This window comes from Erithacus rubecula (genome assembly GCF_903797595.1).
Source record: "Erithacus rubecula genome assembly, chromosome: Z".
In the NCBI taxonomy this organism is placed as follows: Eukaryota; Metazoa; Chordata; class Aves; order Passeriformes; family Muscicapidae; genus Erithacus; species Erithacus rubecula.
The window spans coordinates 30,816,355-30,837,281 of NC_136661.1; the positions used below are offsets into that span (position 1 = coordinate 30,816,355).

Genomic DNA, 20,927 nt, shown 5'->3' on the forward strand with positions numbered 1-20,927 from the left:
AAGCCCACGGGAACTGGGCATCACTGGGATGCAGCAGCATCCTCCCATGGGGATGAAACCCAAGGGATCTGGGCATCACTAAGACTCAGGAGCATCCTCACACAGGGATAAAGCCCAGGGAATCTGGGGCTTGATAAGCACAGCACCACACCAGCTTCTCCAGAAAATAACTGCAGTTCAGCTCTCAGGTGAGCCAAGGCTTCATGCTCTTGACACCCAGGATACATTTTCCATGCTTGGCTGTGACAAAGAACAGTAAAACTACATGCTTATGATTTATGGGTTTGTTCCTTATCGTGAGCTAAAAACTCTCAGACTGCCTTCCAAAGAAAATGAATTCATCAGTTCAAATGCAGTGATGTAACTTCAGGCTCCCAGCTCCTTTTCCAAATAAAACTCCTGTTACTTGATTCCTGCCTGAAGAATGATTTTATGGAGTTATTGACTCTGTCCTGGGAAGGTGCTGCTGGAGCCTGGCCGTGGGGTCACTGACAGCCACCCCGTGTGGGTGAGCAAACCCTCAGCCCATGGCTTAATTTCTTGACTGTTTTGCAATTTCCACTGCTTTTCTACTCAAAACCTCACCTGGCACACCATTGTGCAGACACTCAACTCCTCTGGTATTATTTTGGATTACCCACCATGCAGGGGGTTTCTCCTCAGCAGGGATGCCTGGTAATTTTTATCACACATAAATTCTACCCATAGCCTTCAGTCACCAAAAATCACTGGATACACAGCCAACCCCACCACCTGCAAAAGTGACACACCTGAATTTCCACCACCTTCCTAACAGCCAGGTTTCTACACCACAGTCACCTCTTATTGATGAAGTTCTGCTTTCTATGAACAATATCTCCTTAACCTGTGTAATTACTATATAGAATTCTATATAAATATGGAACATATTCAGTATACATTGAATATATTCAATATATTCAACCTATACATCTACAGAATATACACATTATATGTTGATTATATCTTACATAATTATATCTATATTGAGTAATTTATATCCATACTTATGTGTACTCAACTTACACACAGAGATGGAATAGGTTCTGCTCAACATTTAACCATCCACAGTCACACTTACTAAATAAGATACATATTTGCAACTAGGGTTAAGAGCCTGAGTAGTTCTGAATTATTCCTTTAATGGCATTCCACATGCTCAGGGAAAAGTCTTGGGAGCCAGGACTTCACCCCAAAGCTCACTCACCAAACCCCAGCACCCCAACAGGGATCCCAGGCTGAGGGAGGATGAGGAAGGACCACGGAGCCAGGCACAGGAGAGCATCACCAAGAGCATCACCAGAACCTCCTGCAACTTCAGCCCTGCCAGCACAGCCCAACCAGGGAGGCTGAATCCAGTAAGTTTTTTATGTAGTGAGGTTAAAAGGGTAGAGAAGGGCTGAGCCAGCTCTTACAGGGTGGTTTTTTTCTGGGTTTTTTTGTTGGCTTTTTTTTTTTTTTTTCCCCTTGCAAGTTAAAACCAAGATAATGACACTGGGTGGGGACCAATTTGAAGGGCTGAGCAGCCAAACCAAAATTAGTCTCCCGGCCAAGAGCTTCCTAGGCCTCACAGTTTGGGGAAGGAAGCTGAGAAAAAGCATGAAAATAAAAAAAAAAAAAATTCCTCGGGAAGCTGGACCGTCGTGCTCAAGCAAAGGTGACCCTGCTAGTCAAATATTTTTCAACATAATAAAAATAAAATCAAGTACTGGAACAGCCTCCCTTGGAAAAGCAGGGCCTATGAGATGGTGGTTTTTCCTGCTTTTCTCTCTTTTCTTTCTTTTCCCTCTCCTGGCACTTTCTTTCCTTTCACTAATAACTATGTTTTCTTGCATTTTTTTTTCTTGGCTCTTTCCTCATAAAAGACTGATGTAATTTCCTGTCTTGTCCCAATGTTTCCTGTTAATTAACAGGGTGAAAGTTATCATCACGTATTTAAATGGCAACCCAAAAGAAGGGAGGGAAAAAAAAAAAAGGGGGAAAAATAAAGAAGAAATGAAAAGAGAAAGGAGAGTTTGCTGTCTGTTTGCAAACACATCCCCAGCAGCACAAAACACCCTGGAAAAAACTTTTTGGAGCAGATTACTTGAGCCCATGGGCAAAGACCCCCCGAAGGGTGGCAGCAGGTCTGTGCACAAGGGATCCAAGCCCCCACCCTGCCCTGGATGGGGATGGAAAATCCCTGCAATGCTTGCCCAGAAAAGCTCTTTTCTTGCATTAAGAAGGAAAATAGAAGAAGAAGGGCAACAAAGAGATGGAGAACAGGAAGAAGAAAACAAGTAGAAGAAGAAAAAGAAGAAAAAAGTAAAGAAGGAAAATAGAAAAAGGAGAAGAATAAGAACAAGAAAATGAAGGAGAAGGGGAAAAAGAAGAAGAAGAGAGAAAAAGAAGAAAAAGCAGAAGGAAAACAGAAAATCAAAGAGGAAAAACAGTGAAAGAAAATGGAAGGAAAAAGGTCAAAAAAAAAAAATTAAGACAGAAATAAAATAAAGTAAAATAACTTGCACAGAAAGAGGCAAGCAGCAACACCCAAGATGTTGCACTTATTAAAAGAAGCTGAAGAATAGAGGAGGGAAAAAAAAAAAAAAAAAGAAAAAAAAAAAAAGAAAACCCAGGGGCTAATCCAAAGCCAGCAGGCGGAAATCCTGTGAGCAGAGCTCCTTCCCTTGCCCAGCCCCGTGCAGGATCAGGCTCCTCCGTGCCCTCTGTTCCTCAACAGCAGCCGTGACGCAGCCGGTGCCGCGGCGGCACCGCGGCCGCGCCAGCGGCGGGCCAAAACAAAGCCATTTAGGCAAAAAGCGAGGGTGGTTGGAGCAGAGACTGCGCCCCGGCGGTTAATAATATCCCAGGCTGAAAATAAACCGGGAAGGAAGCTCCTTTGTGACAGTAGGCAGGCGGCCAGGCTGCGGCGTGGGTCACTCGCGCCGGCGGGGGACGGCAGAGGGGTTGGCACCCACTGGCTGCCCAGCCTGTCACCCTGCTGGGGCACAGCTAGGGCTGGGGACAGGGTGCCTACTCACAATGCTCTCCTGGGCACCCTAAAAAGCGCTGCACCCCGTGGTGAGCCAGCAGGGAGTTGTATGGTGCTGGAAACAGGCATGCCCCCATGCCCGTGGCAGGGAAATGCGTGTGGCTAATGTTACTGGTTCCTTCAGTGTAAGTGATACCCACTGGCAGACAGTGGGGATGGAAACGATGCAGCCCGCATCCCTGCCAGCCTGGGGCTGCTCCTCTCTACGAGTGTTTTTGTCACACCGAGTTTTAAATGTCCCCAGTGATCAAGTTGCTCATCGGGACAGTTACCGCGAGCAGAGCGCGGTTTGAACTGACACTCAACCCCCAAAATTCACCTTCCTACCCTCGTTCTTCCCTAAAAAGTGCCAGGTTGTGGGATTAAAACGCAGGTGACCCCATCACTGCTCCCACTACCATCCCCACTTGCTGGTTCTGGGGTTTCCTGCATTTTGTCATCATTGTCTGGGAAAATCGACTGGCGTCTGGAAAAATGGGTTTAATGAAGCTCTACAGGTATGGATTGAAACTATCTAATGGGGGCAGCACCTCTGCTATCATTTCTTTTTAAAAACACATTGTAGGAGAGTATCTAGGAAAGGCTCAAGAGGCTCTAGAGCACTTAAAAGTAATTATTAAATGGATTCTATTTGCTTTGGAAGGATTTTAATCGGCGAAACGCCCGGAGCCAGGAGGAGGATCCCGGCTGTGTCCCAGGGGGGTCCCCACAGGGTGAGAACCCCCTTAAAAAAAAAAAAAACAAAAAAAAAAAACCGGGGAGAAAAAAAAATAAAAAAGGCCTCACAGGGCTTGAAGGAACCGGAGAGGGTGGCCAAGCCAAGAGCCCGGGGTCGGTGCCAAGCACCAGCTCCCTCCTCCCAGTCGGCCACGGTCAGATGATGTGCGAGGCGAGCCGGGAGGCTCCTAGTCTGGCAGGCAGCCTGCTCTGCTCCAGAGGCTCCAGTGCTGTCATCCTGGCATTAACCCCTGATAACCTTGTCCTTTCCAGGACAGAACTGTGGTTTTTAGGTAAGCAAGGAGCAGGGGGTCACGTCTCCCAGCGAGGCTGGGAAGGAAAGGGTGCAACGCCCTGCGGCGCTCAAAGCGAATTAAAAAATGTTAAAACGACGTAAGCTCAAAAATAAACCAAAAATAAGTGACTTAAAGAAAAAAAAAAATTCCCAAGCAATTGTTTATCCCTGGGACAAATATACAATCCTAGTTCCACAGGAAGATGTCTCAATTTCAGATTATAATAGGATGCCAATTTGTAAATAAAGGCATTTCACAGGAGGTTATAAACTCCGTAGGGGAGGGAGGTGGAAGTAGGGGGAACGGGAAAACACAGGCAGGGCTCTGGCAGAGAAACAGCCCAGGATCCTGTTTACATGGGCGAGGGGAGAGCGACGGGAAGCCACTTTGGGGGGCAAATATCTCCGGATTTGGACAAGGTGCTTCTTCCCCGTCGAGCAGATACCAGCAGGGATCAGAGGCATAGTGAAACATTCCCAGCCTGCCCGCAATTTTGGAATGAAATGTCAATCAGCCAAGAGGTCCCTTAAACCAGACAAGGTCCCACAGCACGGAGAGCCAGAGTAGGGAACGATGCCAAAGCTCTTCCAGCCTGGGGAAGTCTTTTCCCTGCGTTTTTGGTGTGGAGTTGGGAGGGAGAAACTGAGTCTGTGCTTGCCACAGAAGAGCCTTGCTGGTTTCCCAGACTCAAGGCTTGCAGAACCTTGATCCAGCACCCATCAAGCATCATCACTCAATATCCACTGGCTCTTGGAGACCCTGAGGTGCTTCCAGAGTTTGGGCAAATCAACAGAATCAGACCAAAATCTGGATAACTTCTCAGGTTTGGTATTTTAGGAGCAATCTCTATAAAATAGCAGTGGATGTGACAAGGACACAAGCCAGCACAACTTGCTCTCCCTCTCTGAGGAAAAGCTCTGGACTTCTTGAGAGCTTTGCTCTGCCAGCAGATGCCTATTCACCTGTCCTGCTGGAGAGCCACCTCCTCACCCACCGTGGACACCACAGCCTGCCACCAGCCCCATGGCACACACAGGGCAGGACAGAGATGTCCAGGGGTGGTGGATCACATCCCACGGAGACCCAGCACTAACACCACCAAACTCCACCAGCTAGCTCACTTCCACCCTTGGAGCAGGGCTTCTCTATGGGTCATGCAGGAATTTGGCTCTCACCAATCTCTTATCACCAAACCAGGGGCCAGCCCCCTCCAGGCTCTCCAAGCATGGCTTTGCTTGTTTGAAAGAAGTCACAACCAAACACATCTGCTGAGAACGAGTCAGCTCAAAATACAGGAAAACCACCCTCTGTCTCCTATTTACGGGAATTATTTTTATCTCCAATGGGATATTTTTGCTCTTTAACCACACTCAGGACAGAAAGGATCTGGCTACACCTGAGCACAGTCATGTCAGTGGGGGAAAACGTGAGAGAGGAGTCCTGACCTACCCACAGCCTGACCACTGATAAAAATAAAGGTGATATAAGAAAATAAATAAGGCCAAGAATACAGAAGTGAGACGCAGTGCCTTGGGGGAAACAAGGGACACAACAGCCATAAAATGGGATGGCTGAAGGCAGAGCAGAGGTGGGATGAGGACAGGACACCAGCATGGTGTGGAGGGCTACCCAGGATTACACTGCTGGGTGATGAAGGAGAACAGAAAGGAGAGGGAGGGAGGGAAAGAGCAGCTCAGAGTAGTTGCTGCAAGGGGGAAACACTCCCCGTGCATCCCCCGGGCGCGCCACTCCCCCCCCACACATCCTCCAGAGCCTCTGGTTTCCATCAACACAACTGCCTGCAGCCCCAGCAAGAGACAGAGCCCAGCAGGGGCTGATCTGAGACTCCTCCTCATCAAAGGCTCCTCAGGGAGAGCCGCAGGGACGCTCACTCTGAGCCCCCTCAATGCTCCACCATCCTCTCAACCCCTCCGTGCCTTCCCCCGCCGCAGTGGCCGTGAACCCCAGGCTGGCCCCTTTCCCAAATTCTCAGCACTGAGAGTGATCTTTCTTGCCAAATGCTGCTCCTCAAGACAGCAGAGCAGGTCTACTGACCCTGTTGCTACACCAGCACCCACCACAGGTCACTAATGACCAAAGGCTGCAGTGCTGCAGGATCTCACCACCACCAACATCCACCTGTGATGTCTTTTTCCACATACACCCGCTCCAGTTTCCAAATTACCAAAATAAATAATTGCTTTTTTTTCCCCCGTTTTCTTAAGCCATCCCTTCATCAAGGAGCTGCAAATCCAGCACTGTACAGGCCTGAAGGGGATGAGGGATGCTGGATTCTCCACCCAGCATCACCCATCCCTATCTGCCCAAACACAGATAAGACCAAGCCAAAGCACTGGCCAGGTACCCTGCCAATAACCCATTAAATCCCTCTCCAAACACACTCTTCTGCTAACTAAAATATGCAGGAGGGGGTAGGAAAAAAAAAAGGAGGAGAAAGTGAGCTTTGGAGGGTTGCTCCAAAGTGAGTTTATTTTCCTTTCTTGACTGGGTCTCTCCAGTTGGGAATTTTCAGCACTGCACTTCTGCTCTCAGAAGGGAGATGCCAGTAAATCAGAGCAAATTCAAAACAAATGCTCTTTCATGTGGAGGCATTCGGCTTTGTTTCAGGGCTTGGGTAGCTAACCATATCCCTTCAAGAGTCAACTCTCCTATCAGCTCCTCATTAAACTAAATGGCTACAATTACATTTGGGGAGGAAAAAAAGAGTGGTTAATGATCGTAAAAAGGTTCTGTTTCCAGGCTTGGGGAGGGGGGAAACCTTTGATAAGGGAGACAAAAAAAAAAAATCAGATCCAATGAAATAGTAACAATGGAATAAAGTAAGTTAAAAATGTACTTTCAGGTGGAAATGTGCTTTAATTTGGGGAAGAAGCTCAATTAAGGAGCTAGGGGTCCCCCTCCCTTTGGGAGGCACCAGGAACGAGCCATGTTATTTCCTGCAGCCCAAGCCCCCACCTCCTGCCTTCCCTTCGGGAGCAGAGCTGCCAGACGAGATGTTATCAATAGGCTGAACCTTACAGAAAGCCCCCTTTTAAAAGCGAGTACTTCCTCTGCTTATTTCATGTGGTATCCTGTGGAACTGAACTCTCTCCTTCCCTCTGCAAAGGGTGTATTTCAGGAGGAAAAAGGAAAAAAAAAAAAAAAAAAGAAAAAAGATCTAACAACATCCTTATTGTGTTGTTTTGCTTCTTGTCTTTTTTCTTTCTACAGACCCTTTTTTTTAATTCCCTGAAGCTATAGGCTCCAATGGTAAAAAAATAATTTTAAAAAACGCAAACCCTTCTGCCTTGAGAAAAAAAAAAAACCCAAACAGCAACAAGTTTTCCTGTTCCCTCTCCCCCTTCGTTTGATTAATTCTCATTAGGGCCTTTGAACAAACAATATGCTCCCCTCTCAAATAACAGACAGGGTATATATTACACCCAAAGAAAAACAAACAAGGCTCACTTAAAGACATCACATCCACAGCAAACGCGATTCCTGGAGAGAGGCAGGGGCAGATGCACGCGCGTGCAGCCGCCAGCCTGATCCTGAATTCCAGTTTCAGGGTGATGAATAAATCATAAATCAAGGAGACATCCCCACAAAGGCAAGCACCTTCAAACATCAGCCAGCACCTGCAGGTACATGGCTTCAGACACTTTAATCCTGGTAGAGACACTGAGGTGGCCAGTCTGGGGTGGGAGATGAGGTGCTGGAGACATCCCACCTTGGAAATGGGGTTGGGAGTTGGACTAGATGACTGTCAAAGGTCCTTTCCAGCCCAAACCACTCCATGTCTCTATGCAAACTCCAAGAGGGGTGGAGAAACTACCTTACAAGCCTCTGTCCTGTAACAGCAACTGGAGGGTGAAGGAAACGGCAAATAGGAAAGCAATGGAAATCATTGAATATATCAGGAAGGGCTACAAAAACATCATTAACTCTCTTGGCAATATCTTCTACAAAAAAAAACAGGCCACCTTTCCTCCCCAGGCATCATAAGGATCAGATGAGGTAGGTTGGTGGTCTTACCAGGAGCAAAATTTGAGCAGAACCCTCATCCCAGAGAGATGAGACGTCCCCACCACCAAGTCAAGGATTTGACACCACATCCCTCTTTAAGGTATGAGTGCACCTGCTCCCATAACCCACACACCTGAATGAACAGCCAGCCAATATTGCTTAGCCTTCCCCTGCCTCAGTCCTTCCAACTGTTCCTGCCTTAGCCCAGAAAAAATGAATGAAGCATAAGGCTGGAATTCAAAGGAAATACAAGCATTCAGGGATGGAGAACCTTGTCTGGGATTTCAACACATCCTCTGCACAAGAGGTACACGGCTGCTACTGAAATGAAACCCAACTCCCCCCTCCAAGCACACCCTTCTCAGGGATGTGCATTCCCAAAACTCCCCCAGCATCACTTCACCTTTTGTCAGGACCCTCCACCAACACAACACAACCCAACCCACGGCCAAGATCAAGGGCAACAAGAGATGTCTTACCTGAGAGCCCCCCAGGGGCTAGACAATTAGTTCCCCCTGTTTCAGTGGAGGAAGGCACAGAGTCTGGACAATCTGCTGGAGCAGAGTGGGGAAGGAAAAGAAAAAAAAAAAAGAAAGAAAAAAAAAAGTCAGTATATAGGTGTTTCTTTGCAGGCTCCCAGCATCGCCCCAAGCAGAACACACATTCCAAAGGGCTTAGCAGGAAGCGATTACTAATTGTCCGTGCAGAGACGGTAGTTCATCAAGAAGCATCCACCCTAACTCGTTGTCTCAGTCAAGGCTGTGCTTCATCGCCAGCCAGCGCTGATTATAGACCAGCAGAAATTACAGGCTGGCTGCCACCTCTCTGGACAAGTCACCGGCTAAGGAGATCAAGGTTGTCTCCGTTCTGATGTAAGCAAGCTTCCAAAAATGCTTAAATCGTGGCTTTGTGCACCCAATTTAGCCAAAACCTGTAACTCACCAAAACGGGAACTGAAAGGGAAACGTCTCATTGCTGCCCTTTTGCAGTGAGCAGGCTGAGTTTGTGGTGCCCCGCTCAATTTTGGCCAGCTGCTGGCAGACCTTATTGCTGCCTGTTGGATCTACCCCTCTGTGCACCAACAATGGGCAGGGTAAGACAGGCTGCTCCATTAGAGGATTCCCCCCATGCAGTCAGGTGCAGGAGGATCAAGGTTTGGACCTCTCTGTCCTAAGCCTGGTCTCCTCCAGGTGACAACAGTCAGAAGCCAACACAGATCTCCTGGTCCTACAGACCAACTCCAGCTTTTTGGTCATTACCATGTGGGACAAAAAGCTGAAGAACAAGCCTGAGAAAACCTGTGAAGTTTGTGCAAACTTCTGGTCCTCAGAGACTTTGGGTTTCACCAAATTTGGGCTCTCTGTGCCCTCATTTTGCTCACATCTGTATCCCAAAGCAAGGGCCGCCACCAGGAGAGACAAGATGATTTTCTCCCTACTGATAAAGCAATTCTGCCAGATCCCACCCCTGAAATACCAGTGAATAAGAAATTCCTGTCTGCATAACCTCATTTTATCAGAGTAAAGTAAAAGCCCTAACAGGAATATACAGTTTAACAGGATATACTTAATCAAACTGAAAACAATAGGGGAGACAGGAAATAGACTTACTTGTGAAATACTGTATATGATACGCTCTCTAAATGCCTTGTCGTGCTTTCTATGCTTTAAAGAAATAGGGGTTTTACTTTTTTTTAACCCTTTATAGTCCAGAAAGGAGATTCCCCCGTCATGGCTTCGACTGCTTGAGCTAAAAATGCTTTCTGAACACAGGCTTGACCCTGCCCTGGGCTCCCTGTGGCTGCAGCTACAGCTCTCTGGAGAGCTCCTGTGGAAAAGGGACATACATGGTCCCCTCCCTGTTGCCTTGCTCTAGAGATCCTACATGACCAGGTTCTCTGCCACCACATCAGGCAGGACAGAATCTTATCCAAACCTCAAATACACAGCCCTAGCAATGGGGGGGATGTGCTTCCACACTTCTTCCTCAGCTCCCTTCCCGTGTCCCACCACCCAAAAGACAATTCCCTTCATCCATTAATCACCCCCCTGAACTTCATCTTCAAAAGGCAGAGCTGGTGCAGCTCAGCCCTAGACCAACTCGAATCACCCCTAAACTCCCTTCCCAAAAGGCAGAGCTGGTGCAGCTCAGTCCTAGCCCAACCTGGCCTGAGGAGCCCAAAGGCAGAGCCCTCAGGGGGTCTCTGCCCTGTGTGTGGCTGGATTAATTGTTGCACTCTTCCTACCGCCCACAGAGCTGCCCAGGGCTCTCGTTAGTAGAAACTGGGGCTGGTTTTACCTTCAGCCCCAGAGAGGTCGCAGGATCAGACCTTAGTCCAAGCCTGGCTCACATCAATCTCCTCCCAACGCTGCCTTCCCACTGCAGAGACACACAGTTATTCCTTGTGGCCACCAGCCCAACCTTGCAAGGTGTCAAATAGCTCCTGGGAGCTGCCAAACCTCCAGCTCCCCTGAAAGCTGACACCACAGGAGGGCATTCGGCCCCGCAGCCACATCTCAGTGCATTTCCTGAGCTCTCACACACCAGCAGCACCATGTCCAGCCACACAGGAGAACAATGCAGGCACTTGCAGCCCCTCATCCCACTTAGAGCTTAGTCAAAAACCTCCCTGAGTTATTTGAGGGCACTGCTGTCCACCTCACTTGCAGCACAGGGATAGTAGCAGCTCCAGCAGGGATATCAGGAGTGCTGAGTGCCCACACACCTTCATCCATCCCTGCCAACATCCACTGGGAGGAAGAGGGAAAATCCTCTCCTTGATAAAAGTCCTGCCCACCCATGGAGGTGTCCAAGACCATGCTGGAAGTGGCTTGGAGCACCCTGGTCTAGCGGAAAGTGTCCCTGCCCAAGGCAGGAGGTTGGAGTGAGATGAGTTTTAAGGTCGTTCCAACCCAAACAATTATGGGATTCTATGAATGAGAAAGCCAGGCTGACCCACAACCTCCCTTCAGGTAACTCAGCCATTGAGGGCAGATCTTTCTGTTCTATGACAAGTACACAAACACCAGATCTATCCTACCAACACAGCCTGCTGTAGCATTTCACTGCCTGCAGCAGATTCCCAGCTCCTTGTCCACCCCTGCTTTCCTCCAGCCTCTGATGCAGCCCATCTCAGCCTCCTTCACCTCCAGAAAAACCAATTTAATCAGCTCCAGTTAAGTGTTTTAAACAAAAAGAAAGGTGAGATTTAGATGAGATTGAAGAGAGAAATGGTTAATGATGGCAGGTCAGGTAAGGCACTGGCACAGGGTGCCTAGAGAGATGGTAGATCCCTCACCCCAGACACATTCAAGGTCAGGCTGGATGGGGCTGGAAGCAACCTGGTCCAGTTAAGATGCCCCGGCTCATTCAGGAGGGTTGGACTAGATAGTCTTTAGGGTCCCTTCCAAAATAAACTGGTTTTTGATTCTCTGACCTGGCAACTTCTGCCAGAGCAGGTTTATTATCTGCCTGTATCTCCATAAGAAGCACTTACAAAACATGGCACTAAACACCTAAAAAACTTTTACCATCACTACCATGCTTGATGGAAAAGCAGAAGTTCCCTGCTGGATGCACATTCCCAGCTCCACTGGCAGAGCCTAAACACAGGGACTAAACACAGGTTCCCATCCAGGGTCCCAGGTGAGAAGATGGTCGATGGGCATCAGCCAGGTAAAAAACCCTCACACCTTCCCACAGTTCTCCACACAGGAGATGGCACTGAGGCTGGGATGGCAAACCCTCAGTCCCCCTGCAGAGGAAATGCTGAGAAACCCTGAGCTTGCAAAACCCACCTGCCACCACAGACTTCCAGGCTCCTCTGCTGCCTGTCACAGCCCCGTTAGTCAGAGCTCAGCTGCCAAGTGGATTTTTCTTTCAAAAAGGGAAAAAAAAGGAGGGCTTTTTGGTGAGTAACCCAGTTGTTGCTGTGTTTCCGATGGGCAGCCTTAATCACTTCCTATTGGCCGATAGGAATAACTTTTCCTTTCGAAATGGCACATTCGTGTTCTGCGGCTTTTCTGTTTACACACATTTTGCTACCTTATGTCAACACTTGCTAATGAATAAATATATCATTCGGCTAACTGAAAATGAGATCCTGGCAGAGGCAGATTGGATGTTTAAATCCTGCTAATAGATTTTATCCTAACATCTTTACAGGAAACCAAAACCAACCTTTAACCCTTCTCTCCCGCAGCTTCAAACCCCTTTGCATCCCATGCCAGGATCATCAATGAGTGCAGAGAAAAGCCATAAAGGCAAAACCAGGAATTTTGGGGGAGCACACGGTCATAATTATGCAAAACCCACAAAACTTCATGACCCAGCAGACCCTCAGAGTCTATTACAGAACAACACTTCTGCCTCCCAGCACATGCTCGGGATGCTGAACCTACTCCTGATATCCCTTTTTCATTCATGAGCCCTTATCTCCTGTTTTTTCAAACCAAGGCAAGATAGCTCATGCTTTGCAACCCGATTGTTTGTTAAATATCTTTGTTTATTTCCGAAAGGCATAAAAAAAATAGACTTATTAGTGTTCCCAAAGACTTTGCAGAGGGGGAAATCAACAGTCCAGCCTCCAAGGGAGCAGCTGGCAGCATGAGACCCCACCAGAACATCAGAGCAGCCTCAAGCCTGGGGTTTCTTTTAGCCCTGACACCCTGGAGAGAGGTAACTTTACAGACAGCCTTCTTTTGGCCAAAAAAACCTCGAGCAAACAACCTGATAGTGCTCTTTAGGAATATCCACACATGTGCCTTGGCCACCCTGCAGTGCCACAGACACCACCGAGCTCCAGCCCACTCCAGAGCCACTAATCCCCAGGAAGCAGGAGCTGCTCCTCCCCAGCTCCCCGCGTTTCCGACTCTCCCCACCTCTGCTCCTTCTCCCAGCCTCATTTATCTCACACCCGAGCTCTCTGCCAACCAAGAGTTTATGCAGACAACCGCAAAAGAGCTGGTGCCAGCCTCAAATGGGCTTCTCCCCTGGCACCCTGACATTCAATTACAAGCAACAGGCATGCACAGCGGTGTTAAGAAATTTAAATTTTGAAAAGGTTAAAAAAATAACTTTACAAATCTTTTTCCCTTTTTTTTTTTTTTTCCCGACTTAATGAGATAGAAATCTGAGTTTTATAGGAGCCTAATCCTAACCAAACAGCTCATCTGTCAAACTTCACAGGGATTCCCAGGCATCAGGGAGATGCTGTGCTGGATCCCAACCTAAGTCCCTAAAAATTCACCCAGGGGTGCAGAAGCACTGCCATTTCCAACAGGAGCCTATGGTTTTCCTGGCTGACTCCAGCAGCACAGGCCTGAGCAGCTTTGCAATCCCTCCTGAAGTTTCCTGCCAGAGTTTTAAAATCCTACATTGTGCACAAGGTGGCTCAGATAAATTACATGTTAATTCTTAGAGGGGTTGCAGGAGGCACAGAAGCACACAAGCAACCCAACAGCAAAAAGCATGACAAAGGCAGGAGACTGTTTTCCCTGATAAAGGGGCTGTTTTGCCATTTTTTATCTCTTACACTTGCATTGAAAAAAAGTCTACTTACCAGTTGGTTTGAGAAAATCCATTGGATATCTGGAGTAGGGTGGAGGGGGAGACTCTGGAATTAGAGAAGTACAGAGAAAATAAAGGCAGAGCCATGAGAAAGAAAAAAAAAAAAAAAAGAAAAAGAAAAAAGATAGGAACTTATGATAACAGTGGCATTCTTTTAGCAAAACTGTTTGTCTTAGCTCTGGGGGTTGGAGGCAGGGCAGCGAGGCGGTGATTGCCTTGATATTTAGCTGTCAGATAAACAAAAGGGGCCGTCTGGCGCCAGTCTCCCTGCTATCTGCCGCTCGGGCTGTCTGATCGGGGCCTCCTTGGCTCGGCGGAGCCGCGGCAGCGCCGGGGCCGCCCGGCCCTTAATCCCCCGGCACCGCGCGGGGACGGCGGGGAGGCAGCGCCGGGGCCCCCGCCAGGGGAGGGGGTCCCGGAGCTGGGGGCGTCGCCCCCTCCCCTAAATGCAGAGGGAAATACATATAGACCCCGCCAATGGAAAGTTTTTGTGCGTGTTCTGGGTTTTGTTGTTTGTTGTGGGTTGGTTTTGTTTTGTTTTGGGGTTTTTGTTGGTTTTTTTTTTTTTTCCTCCAGAAGGGAAAGAAAAAAAAAAAAAAAGTTTTGTGGGCCGGGAAGTGAGTGGGGCTGCATCAACATATGCCTGTATCCCCTTCATAGAAGCATTCCCTGCATCTCTTCCGACCCCTGCACAACTCCAGCCCTTGAATTCACTATAACCTCTGCACCCCTGCATCTTCTCCATCTCCTACACCACCCCTGTATCCCGTCCATCCCCTGCACACCTTCAGCCCCCGCACCTCTGCATCCCCTCCATCTCTCGCATGCCCTCCAGTCGCCTCAGCCCCGAATCCCCTGCACCCTTGCGTGCTCGCCATTCCCCTGTACTCCCACACCTCTCCAAGCCCTGCACACCTCCAGCCCCTCCATCCCCTGCCATCCCCCGCCGCCGTACCTAGCTCGCAGAGCCGGCTGAGGTGGTGCGGGTTGCAGCAGACGAGCTCGGAGTGAGCCTTGCCGTAGGATTCACAGCAACATAACCGCTTCACTTCGGAGCAGTGGCGGAGGTCGGGCCAGCGGAACACCTTGCAGAGCAGCACGGGCAGCGGGTACCAGTGCTGTCCCAGCCGCGAGTCGGCCTTGGCGGGCAGCAGCAGGCAGGGGGTCCGCGCCCCGCCGCGGGACTCCACGGCGTGCAGCAGCCCCTCCAGCTGCCGCTCCTTCAGCCGCTTCAGCACGGCGTGGGTCAGCGCCTTCAGTTCCGCCTCCGCGCCCGCCGCCGCCCGCCCGCCGCGGCCCGCCTTGCCCGGGCAGCACCCGCGCCCCCCGCCCAAGTGCGCCCGGGGCTCGGCCACCGCCGCCGCCGCGCCGGGCTCGCCCGCCGCCGCCTCCTCCTCCTCCTCGCCGCCGGGCGCGCGGCTCCGCCAGAGCCGCCGGACGAGCACCGAGCGTTTGGTCCTGAACATGCGGGACGAGAGGAGGGGCCCCCGGCTACAAAACGGGCATGTCGTCCGCCGAGCATGAAGGGGCCGGCAGGCGGGATGCGGCGGCGGCGGCGGCGGCGGGCAGCGGCGGGGGGCAGCGGAGCCGAGGCGGGCTGTGGCATGCGCCAGTCTCCGCGCTGGGGCCGCGGGTCCCGCCGCCTCCCGCGGGGGGATGCGCCGGCCGCGCCTCCGCCCGCTGCCAGACAATCTACAGAAAAACCGGATTGAGAAGAAAAACACCAAAACCGAGAAAATAAAAAAAATCAAGAAAAGGAAAAAAGGAAAAAATGAAGGCGGGGGGGGAAGGGAAGGGAGAGAGTCGTCGCTCGCTCCGGCTTTGCCCGAAAAAGCGAAGAAAAAGGGGAAAAATCCCCGTCTAGAGCCCTTGGCGCCCGTGGCGGGGGCAGGCGGGCGGGGGCTGCCGGCGCCTCGCCGCCGTGCGCGGGTGCGGAGCGCGGCCCGAGCCGCGGGGGAGCCTCGGCCGCCCCGGGGCCGCGGCGCCCATCAACCCGCCACGCCGGGGAGCGGGCGCGGCGGCAGGGATGCGGCGCTGGGCAGAGCCAGCCGGCAAAAAAACAGAAAGAGCGAGCCAAAAAGGCGTCTGTTAAAAAAGGTTAAAAAAAAAAAATTAAAAAAAAAAAAAAAGAGAGAGAGAAAAAAAAATTATAAAAACCCCAAAACACCAACCCTAAGGTTTGGACGTCGGTTTAAGCATCTGTCACAAAAGAGGCGAACGAGCGCATCCAGAGTGTTGTATCCCTTTTTAAAAGCCCAGGTCGTCCTGATGTGGGGGTTTCGGGGTGGGCTTTTATTTTTTTTTTCCCCTCCTTCTTTCCAAAGGTTTAATCCACACGGAGTCTTGATCCGGCTGCTACGAAGAGAAAGAAAGGAAATAAAGAAAAAAAAAAAAAAAAAAGAAAAAAGAAAAAAAAAAGGGAGAAAAGTGGGGCTATGTCCCTTCCTTCCTGCCTTCCCCAGCAGCCGCGCCGGGCCGAGCCGGGCCCGCCGCTCCCGGCGGAGCTTACATGGGTGCGGGGGTGCCCGCCGGCCGCCGACCCTCTCCCTGCTGCCGGCGCCTCTGCCGCGGTGCCTTTTTTTTGCTCTTCACTCCTCCTTCCTGCCTTCCTTCCCCTCCTCCTCCTCCTCCTACTTCTCCTCCTCCTTTCGTGGGGTGGTGGTTTTTTTTTCTCCCCCCCTCCCTCCCTCTCTCCCCTGCTCTCCTCCCCTCTCCCTCCGCTCTCCGCAGTCAGCCGCCCTCCTCCCCGCACCTCCGCCTGTCCGCGGGTGCGTGCGGGGGGAGCGGCGGCGGCGGCGCGGGGCGCGGCGGGGCGGGAGCGGCGGCGCGGTGCCTGCGCCCTCCCCCGGCTCCCCCCGCACCGCCGGCGGCTTCGCAGTGCGCAGCGGCCCGGCCCGGCCCCGGCCCCGTCACGTGGGCGTCTAGACACCGTGTCGCTCCGGGGAAAAAAAAAAAAAAAAAAATATATATATATATATCTATATATTATATTTATCTCTAACCGCCCTTGCGCAAGAGGCGGCTCGGGTTGCCGAGAGGTTGTGGGTCTCTGCGTGTGTGTCCCCTCCTCATCCCCCCTCCCTCCCGGTGCCTCCTTTCGTACCTGTTCCTAGGTGGGGGGTGCGGGGAAAATGGGGTGTCCCCCCTCCCCCGCACCCCGCGGGGCACCGGGTGGGGAGCTCCTCCCGGGGCTGGGCTGTGCCGGGGCTCACTGTAAATATTGAAATATTAAACCAAATCAGCGTGAAAATTCAAAAATCGATGCGGGTCTGCCTATGGAACGAGGACATATCACAAAAAAAAAAAAAAAAAAAAAAAAAAAAAAAGCCATAACAATAGTAATGATGATGATAATCATATTAATAGTAATAGTAATAATAATTTGTGCTTTTACAGCACCTGTCACGGAAGGACAGGAAAACACACCATGGAGGCTCGGCTCGCTCCGATTCCAAACACGGAGCAGAAATGACAGGCAGGTCGCGCTCCGGTATTCTCGCCGCGGGTACTACCAGCGGTAACAACCCCCGGCACCCTGGGCGCTCCACAGATTCCCCCATTCCAAACCTGGACCTGCAGAGGGTGAGGAAAACTGAGCCGCCAAGAGGCTGCGCTCTCGTCCAGCCTTGCTGCGCTCTGCGGCCGAGCTGGGAAGTCCGGCCAGACTTCCTAGCGCCAGGCTTGGCAGGGCAGCGCAACTCCCCAGGGGTCCCCGTCCTGCACGCACTCCCACGGAGGAGCAGCTTCTTTTTCACAGAATAACTGCGGGCGGATGAGTTGCTTTAAGGTCACTCTCCGAGGCAGTTACCGCGTCGGAAGTAGGAGCCGGGACTCTTAAATCGCGGTTGCTGCAAGCAAGTCCGGTTCAAATCCAAAGCCAAAGCCAAATCCGAAATGAATGCACCCAGCTAAACGTGACACCAGGTAGAGCACACATAAAACTAAACAGGCACATCCCCCTGGTGCTCGTCCTGGATGCCTGAATTTAGGGCAGGCAGGAGGGCAGGGATCATTTCAGTTCCCAGTTGTGCATGTATTCACACGAGCAGGTCAGGCATGCTACAAATGGGCTTGGCACCTGCAGAATCTGCATCTAAATAAGCCAGAAAGTGAGTAGATTTGGGGGCAGGCTTATTAAATGCTAAGCAGACTATACCTAGCCATGTACAAAATCTGCTCAAAATCCAGATAAATAGTTTGAAAAACACTGGGGAGGGGAAGAATGTTATATGTTGGCATCAGAAAGAATAATTTAGGAAGCCTCATTACAAAGTTGGAGTCCGAGGAGGGCAATTGACTCCTTGCTTCACCTCCAAGTAAAAAGCAGGAGGGGAGCCCAGGGCACAGCCCTACAATCTTTGGGTGATAGCAGGGGCCAAATCAGAGCAGCATCAGCCTTTGCTCCTGCACATGCAAAAAAGTCCCATTGCTTTTTAAATAATGCCTTCCTCTCCCTGAAAAATGGAATTTGAGTAATATTTTTGGTTCAACACCTTGTCCTACGACCTCTGGAGTGACCTCACATATACTGAGGCTGATTTTCTCACTTCCTCAGAGAACCTCTATTTACCCTGTGATGCATATGATACATTTTTATTTCCCTCTTTGTAGCTCCACTTGCCTCAGCACTGACAGTTACGATTACTTTATTGTCATGAAGGAAGCAACAAAAAAGCTGAGTGTGGTGTATGCTGTGAAGAGTTGGAGGACAGGAATGAGGTCCAGGAGTTAATATAATTTTTTGACCCTGCCACAGGTTTTCCAGGTGACCTTGGGCACCTGCCTTTCCCGGGAGTAGCGTTGGCACCTCTGGTTTCCCACAGGTACAGCTGGACCATCAGCACTTGCCTGGTTTTGTGATCTCTGCAGGTGAAAATTGCCCCAGAAGTGCTAAATATTAAATAACTGATAAAGAACTGCTTTCCAATTAACCCTGCAAACTTGTTTAAACAGACCATATGTGTGTGCCCATATGGAAAATACAGAAATAAGCATAATGAATCTGATAAGTATGGGAATGGGACCTGGGCTGAGGGGACACTGGAATCCAGGATGATACCCACAGCCTGCCCTGCTCTGGATGTATTGCTCAAATGTCACCCTGGGCCAGAAACCTGCCCTGAAATGTATGAAGGGTACTATTAATCCCCGAGGAAAAATAAAATATGTTTGAGTCATATAATTCAAGAATCGTTTAGACTGGAAGGGACCTTAAAGCTCATTTAGTTCCACCTCATCTGTCAGGGCTGGGACACCTTCCACTGTCCCAGGTAGCTCCAAGCCTTGTCCAGCCTGGCTTTGGGCACTGCCAGGGATCCAGGGGCAGCCACAGCTGCTCTGGGCACCCTGTGCCAGGGCCTCACTATCTCACAGACAACGATTTTTTTCCTTCTTAATAGTCTGAATCCCCCCTAATTTAGTTTAAAACCATCACCCCTTTGTCCTGTGACTTCAGGCCCTGCTAGAAAGTCTCTCCCCGTCTCTCTTCTAAGCCCCTTTTGAGTACCGAAAGGATTTATAAAATGTATTGCATTTGTACAATGTGTTTGCACAACGCATTGCAACACATTAGGTCCTGGATGTAAAACCCCGCCGAGCCCACCCTCCCCAGCCCCAGCCCTCCATTCTCACGGGGGTTTCTGGGGACCTTTCCTGAACCCAGCTGGCTTTGAAGAGCTAAAGCCGAGTTAATTTGCATTGCAATTCAGCCTTTGACAGACAGTTGGAGCCAAGGCACTGTTAACCTAATTGTTTTGCTAACAGCACCAGGGTGTGAGACTCACCAAAGGCACTTCCAACAAAGGGGATAAAAACAGACTTGGGGGAAAAAAAATCCTTTTTCCTGACATCATTACCGGGTACAAACAAACAGAGCTGATCCCTCTTCATACACTTTCCAGGCGAGGGTCAATAACAAACACACTTTGCTCTTTTGGGGGTATGTCTCTCCTTTTCACGGCAGTGAAAAGGCAGTCAGGGGAGGTAGGAGAGAACAAGCCAGGCTGAAGGCAGGGCAGAGGCAGCACAGGCTGGCTCCTGGCACTCTCCCATCCTTTTGTGCACATTAGGAATAGCTAAGCTTGTGGCCCTGCTTCTATTTTTATGCATTATTTTGAGAGCAGCTCTCAAGCAATGTTCAAAGTCTGGGTTATGAAGCCGTTTTGGCTGTAGCCAGTCTCCTTCCACTCCAGCAGCTCATGTCAAGAGAGCACATTCAAACTATGAGACCCGAGAACTGCAGAGAAAAGCGTTCTTCAGGCAGCCTTTCTGTGTGGTGAGTGGCTCAGGGAGACGAGGACCTCACACTCACTCCTGTCACACAGCCCAGAGAGCTAAAATCACCATTTCAGTGCTGGTGGCTCCTGGCTGCTGGTGGCCAATCCAAGGCTGGACTGTTGGAAAAGATTTAGTGAAAGTGGGTACAAGGGGAAATTCACTGCAGAGCTGCCTCCAGCAGCACAAGGAGGTGGAGCTGCTGCAGCCAGTGCAGAGGAGGCAGGAGATGCTGCAGGGCTGGAGCCCCTCTGCTCTGGAGCCAGGCTGGCAGAGCTGGGGGTGCTCAGCTGCACAGAGAAGGCTCCAGGGAGAGCTCAGAGCCCCTGGCAGGGCCTGAAGGGGCTCCAGGAGAGCTGCACAGGGACTGGGGACAAGGCAGGGACAGGACACAGGCAATGGCTCCCAGTGCCAGAGGGCAGGGCTGGCTGGGATATTGGGGAGGAATTGCTGGCTGGGAGGGTGGGCAGGGCTGGCACAGGGTGCCCAGAGCAGCTGTGGCTGCCCCTGCATCCCTGGCAGTGCCCAGGGCCAGGCTGGATGGGAATTGGAGCAGCCTGGGACAGTGGAAGGTGTCCCTGCCCATAAAAGAAAAGGTTGGAATGAGGTGAATTTTAAGGTCCCTTCCAGCCCACACTGTTCTGTGAGAAAAACGAGACAAAAGCCTGGTGAGATGAGATATACCCTTGCCAGTGCTTACCAGCTGTGGGGAAAACCATTCCTCTCTGGAGCCCTGGGGGTTTGGCCATCCAAATCAAATGTCCACCAGTATCTGTGGCAGGCACCAGGGCTGTCCCTGGGGGGGTCATTCCAACATGGGAACATTTTGATTCATCGGGGCACTCACACATGCCTGACTCTGACTATATGGTTTTCTGGCTCACATTCTGTTAGCTTTACGAGTTGACCACACAGATCTTGTAGTGTTTAGGTTTGGTAGCTAGAAAGGGGTTAAACATAGGGCAGTCTCCCTTATGCCAACACAAAGGAAATTATAT

General features: G+C 50.5%; 1 protein-coding gene across 3 annotated transcripts in view; it reads right to left on the bottom strand.

The window, feature by feature from the left end:
* The window catches only part of SMAD7 (SMAD family member 7), a 28,599-nt gene extending 12,281 nt beyond the window's left edge, over window positions 1-16,318 (bottom strand). The window contains exons 1-5 of one of the 3 annotated variants that reach the window (XM_079330366.1): window positions 16,166-16,318; window positions 15,828-16,011; window positions 14,612-15,348; window positions 13,649-13,702; window positions 8,568-8,642 (exon numbers count right to left, since the gene is read on the bottom strand). In XM_079330366.1, the coding sequence (XP_079186492.1) occupies window positions 8,568-8,642; window positions 13,649-13,702; window positions 14,612-15,122 (640 nt within the window). In that variant the 5' untranslated portion in view covers window positions 15,123-15,348; window positions 15,828-16,011; window positions 16,166-16,318. Of the gene's footprint in view, window positions 1-8,567; window positions 8,643-13,648; window positions 13,703-14,611; window positions 15,410-15,827; window positions 16,012-16,165 lie in introns of those variants that run through there. The other 2 variants (XM_079330367.1, XM_079330368.1) reach the window with 2 other exon arrangements.
* Window positions 16,319-20,927: the final 4,609 nt, after the last annotated feature.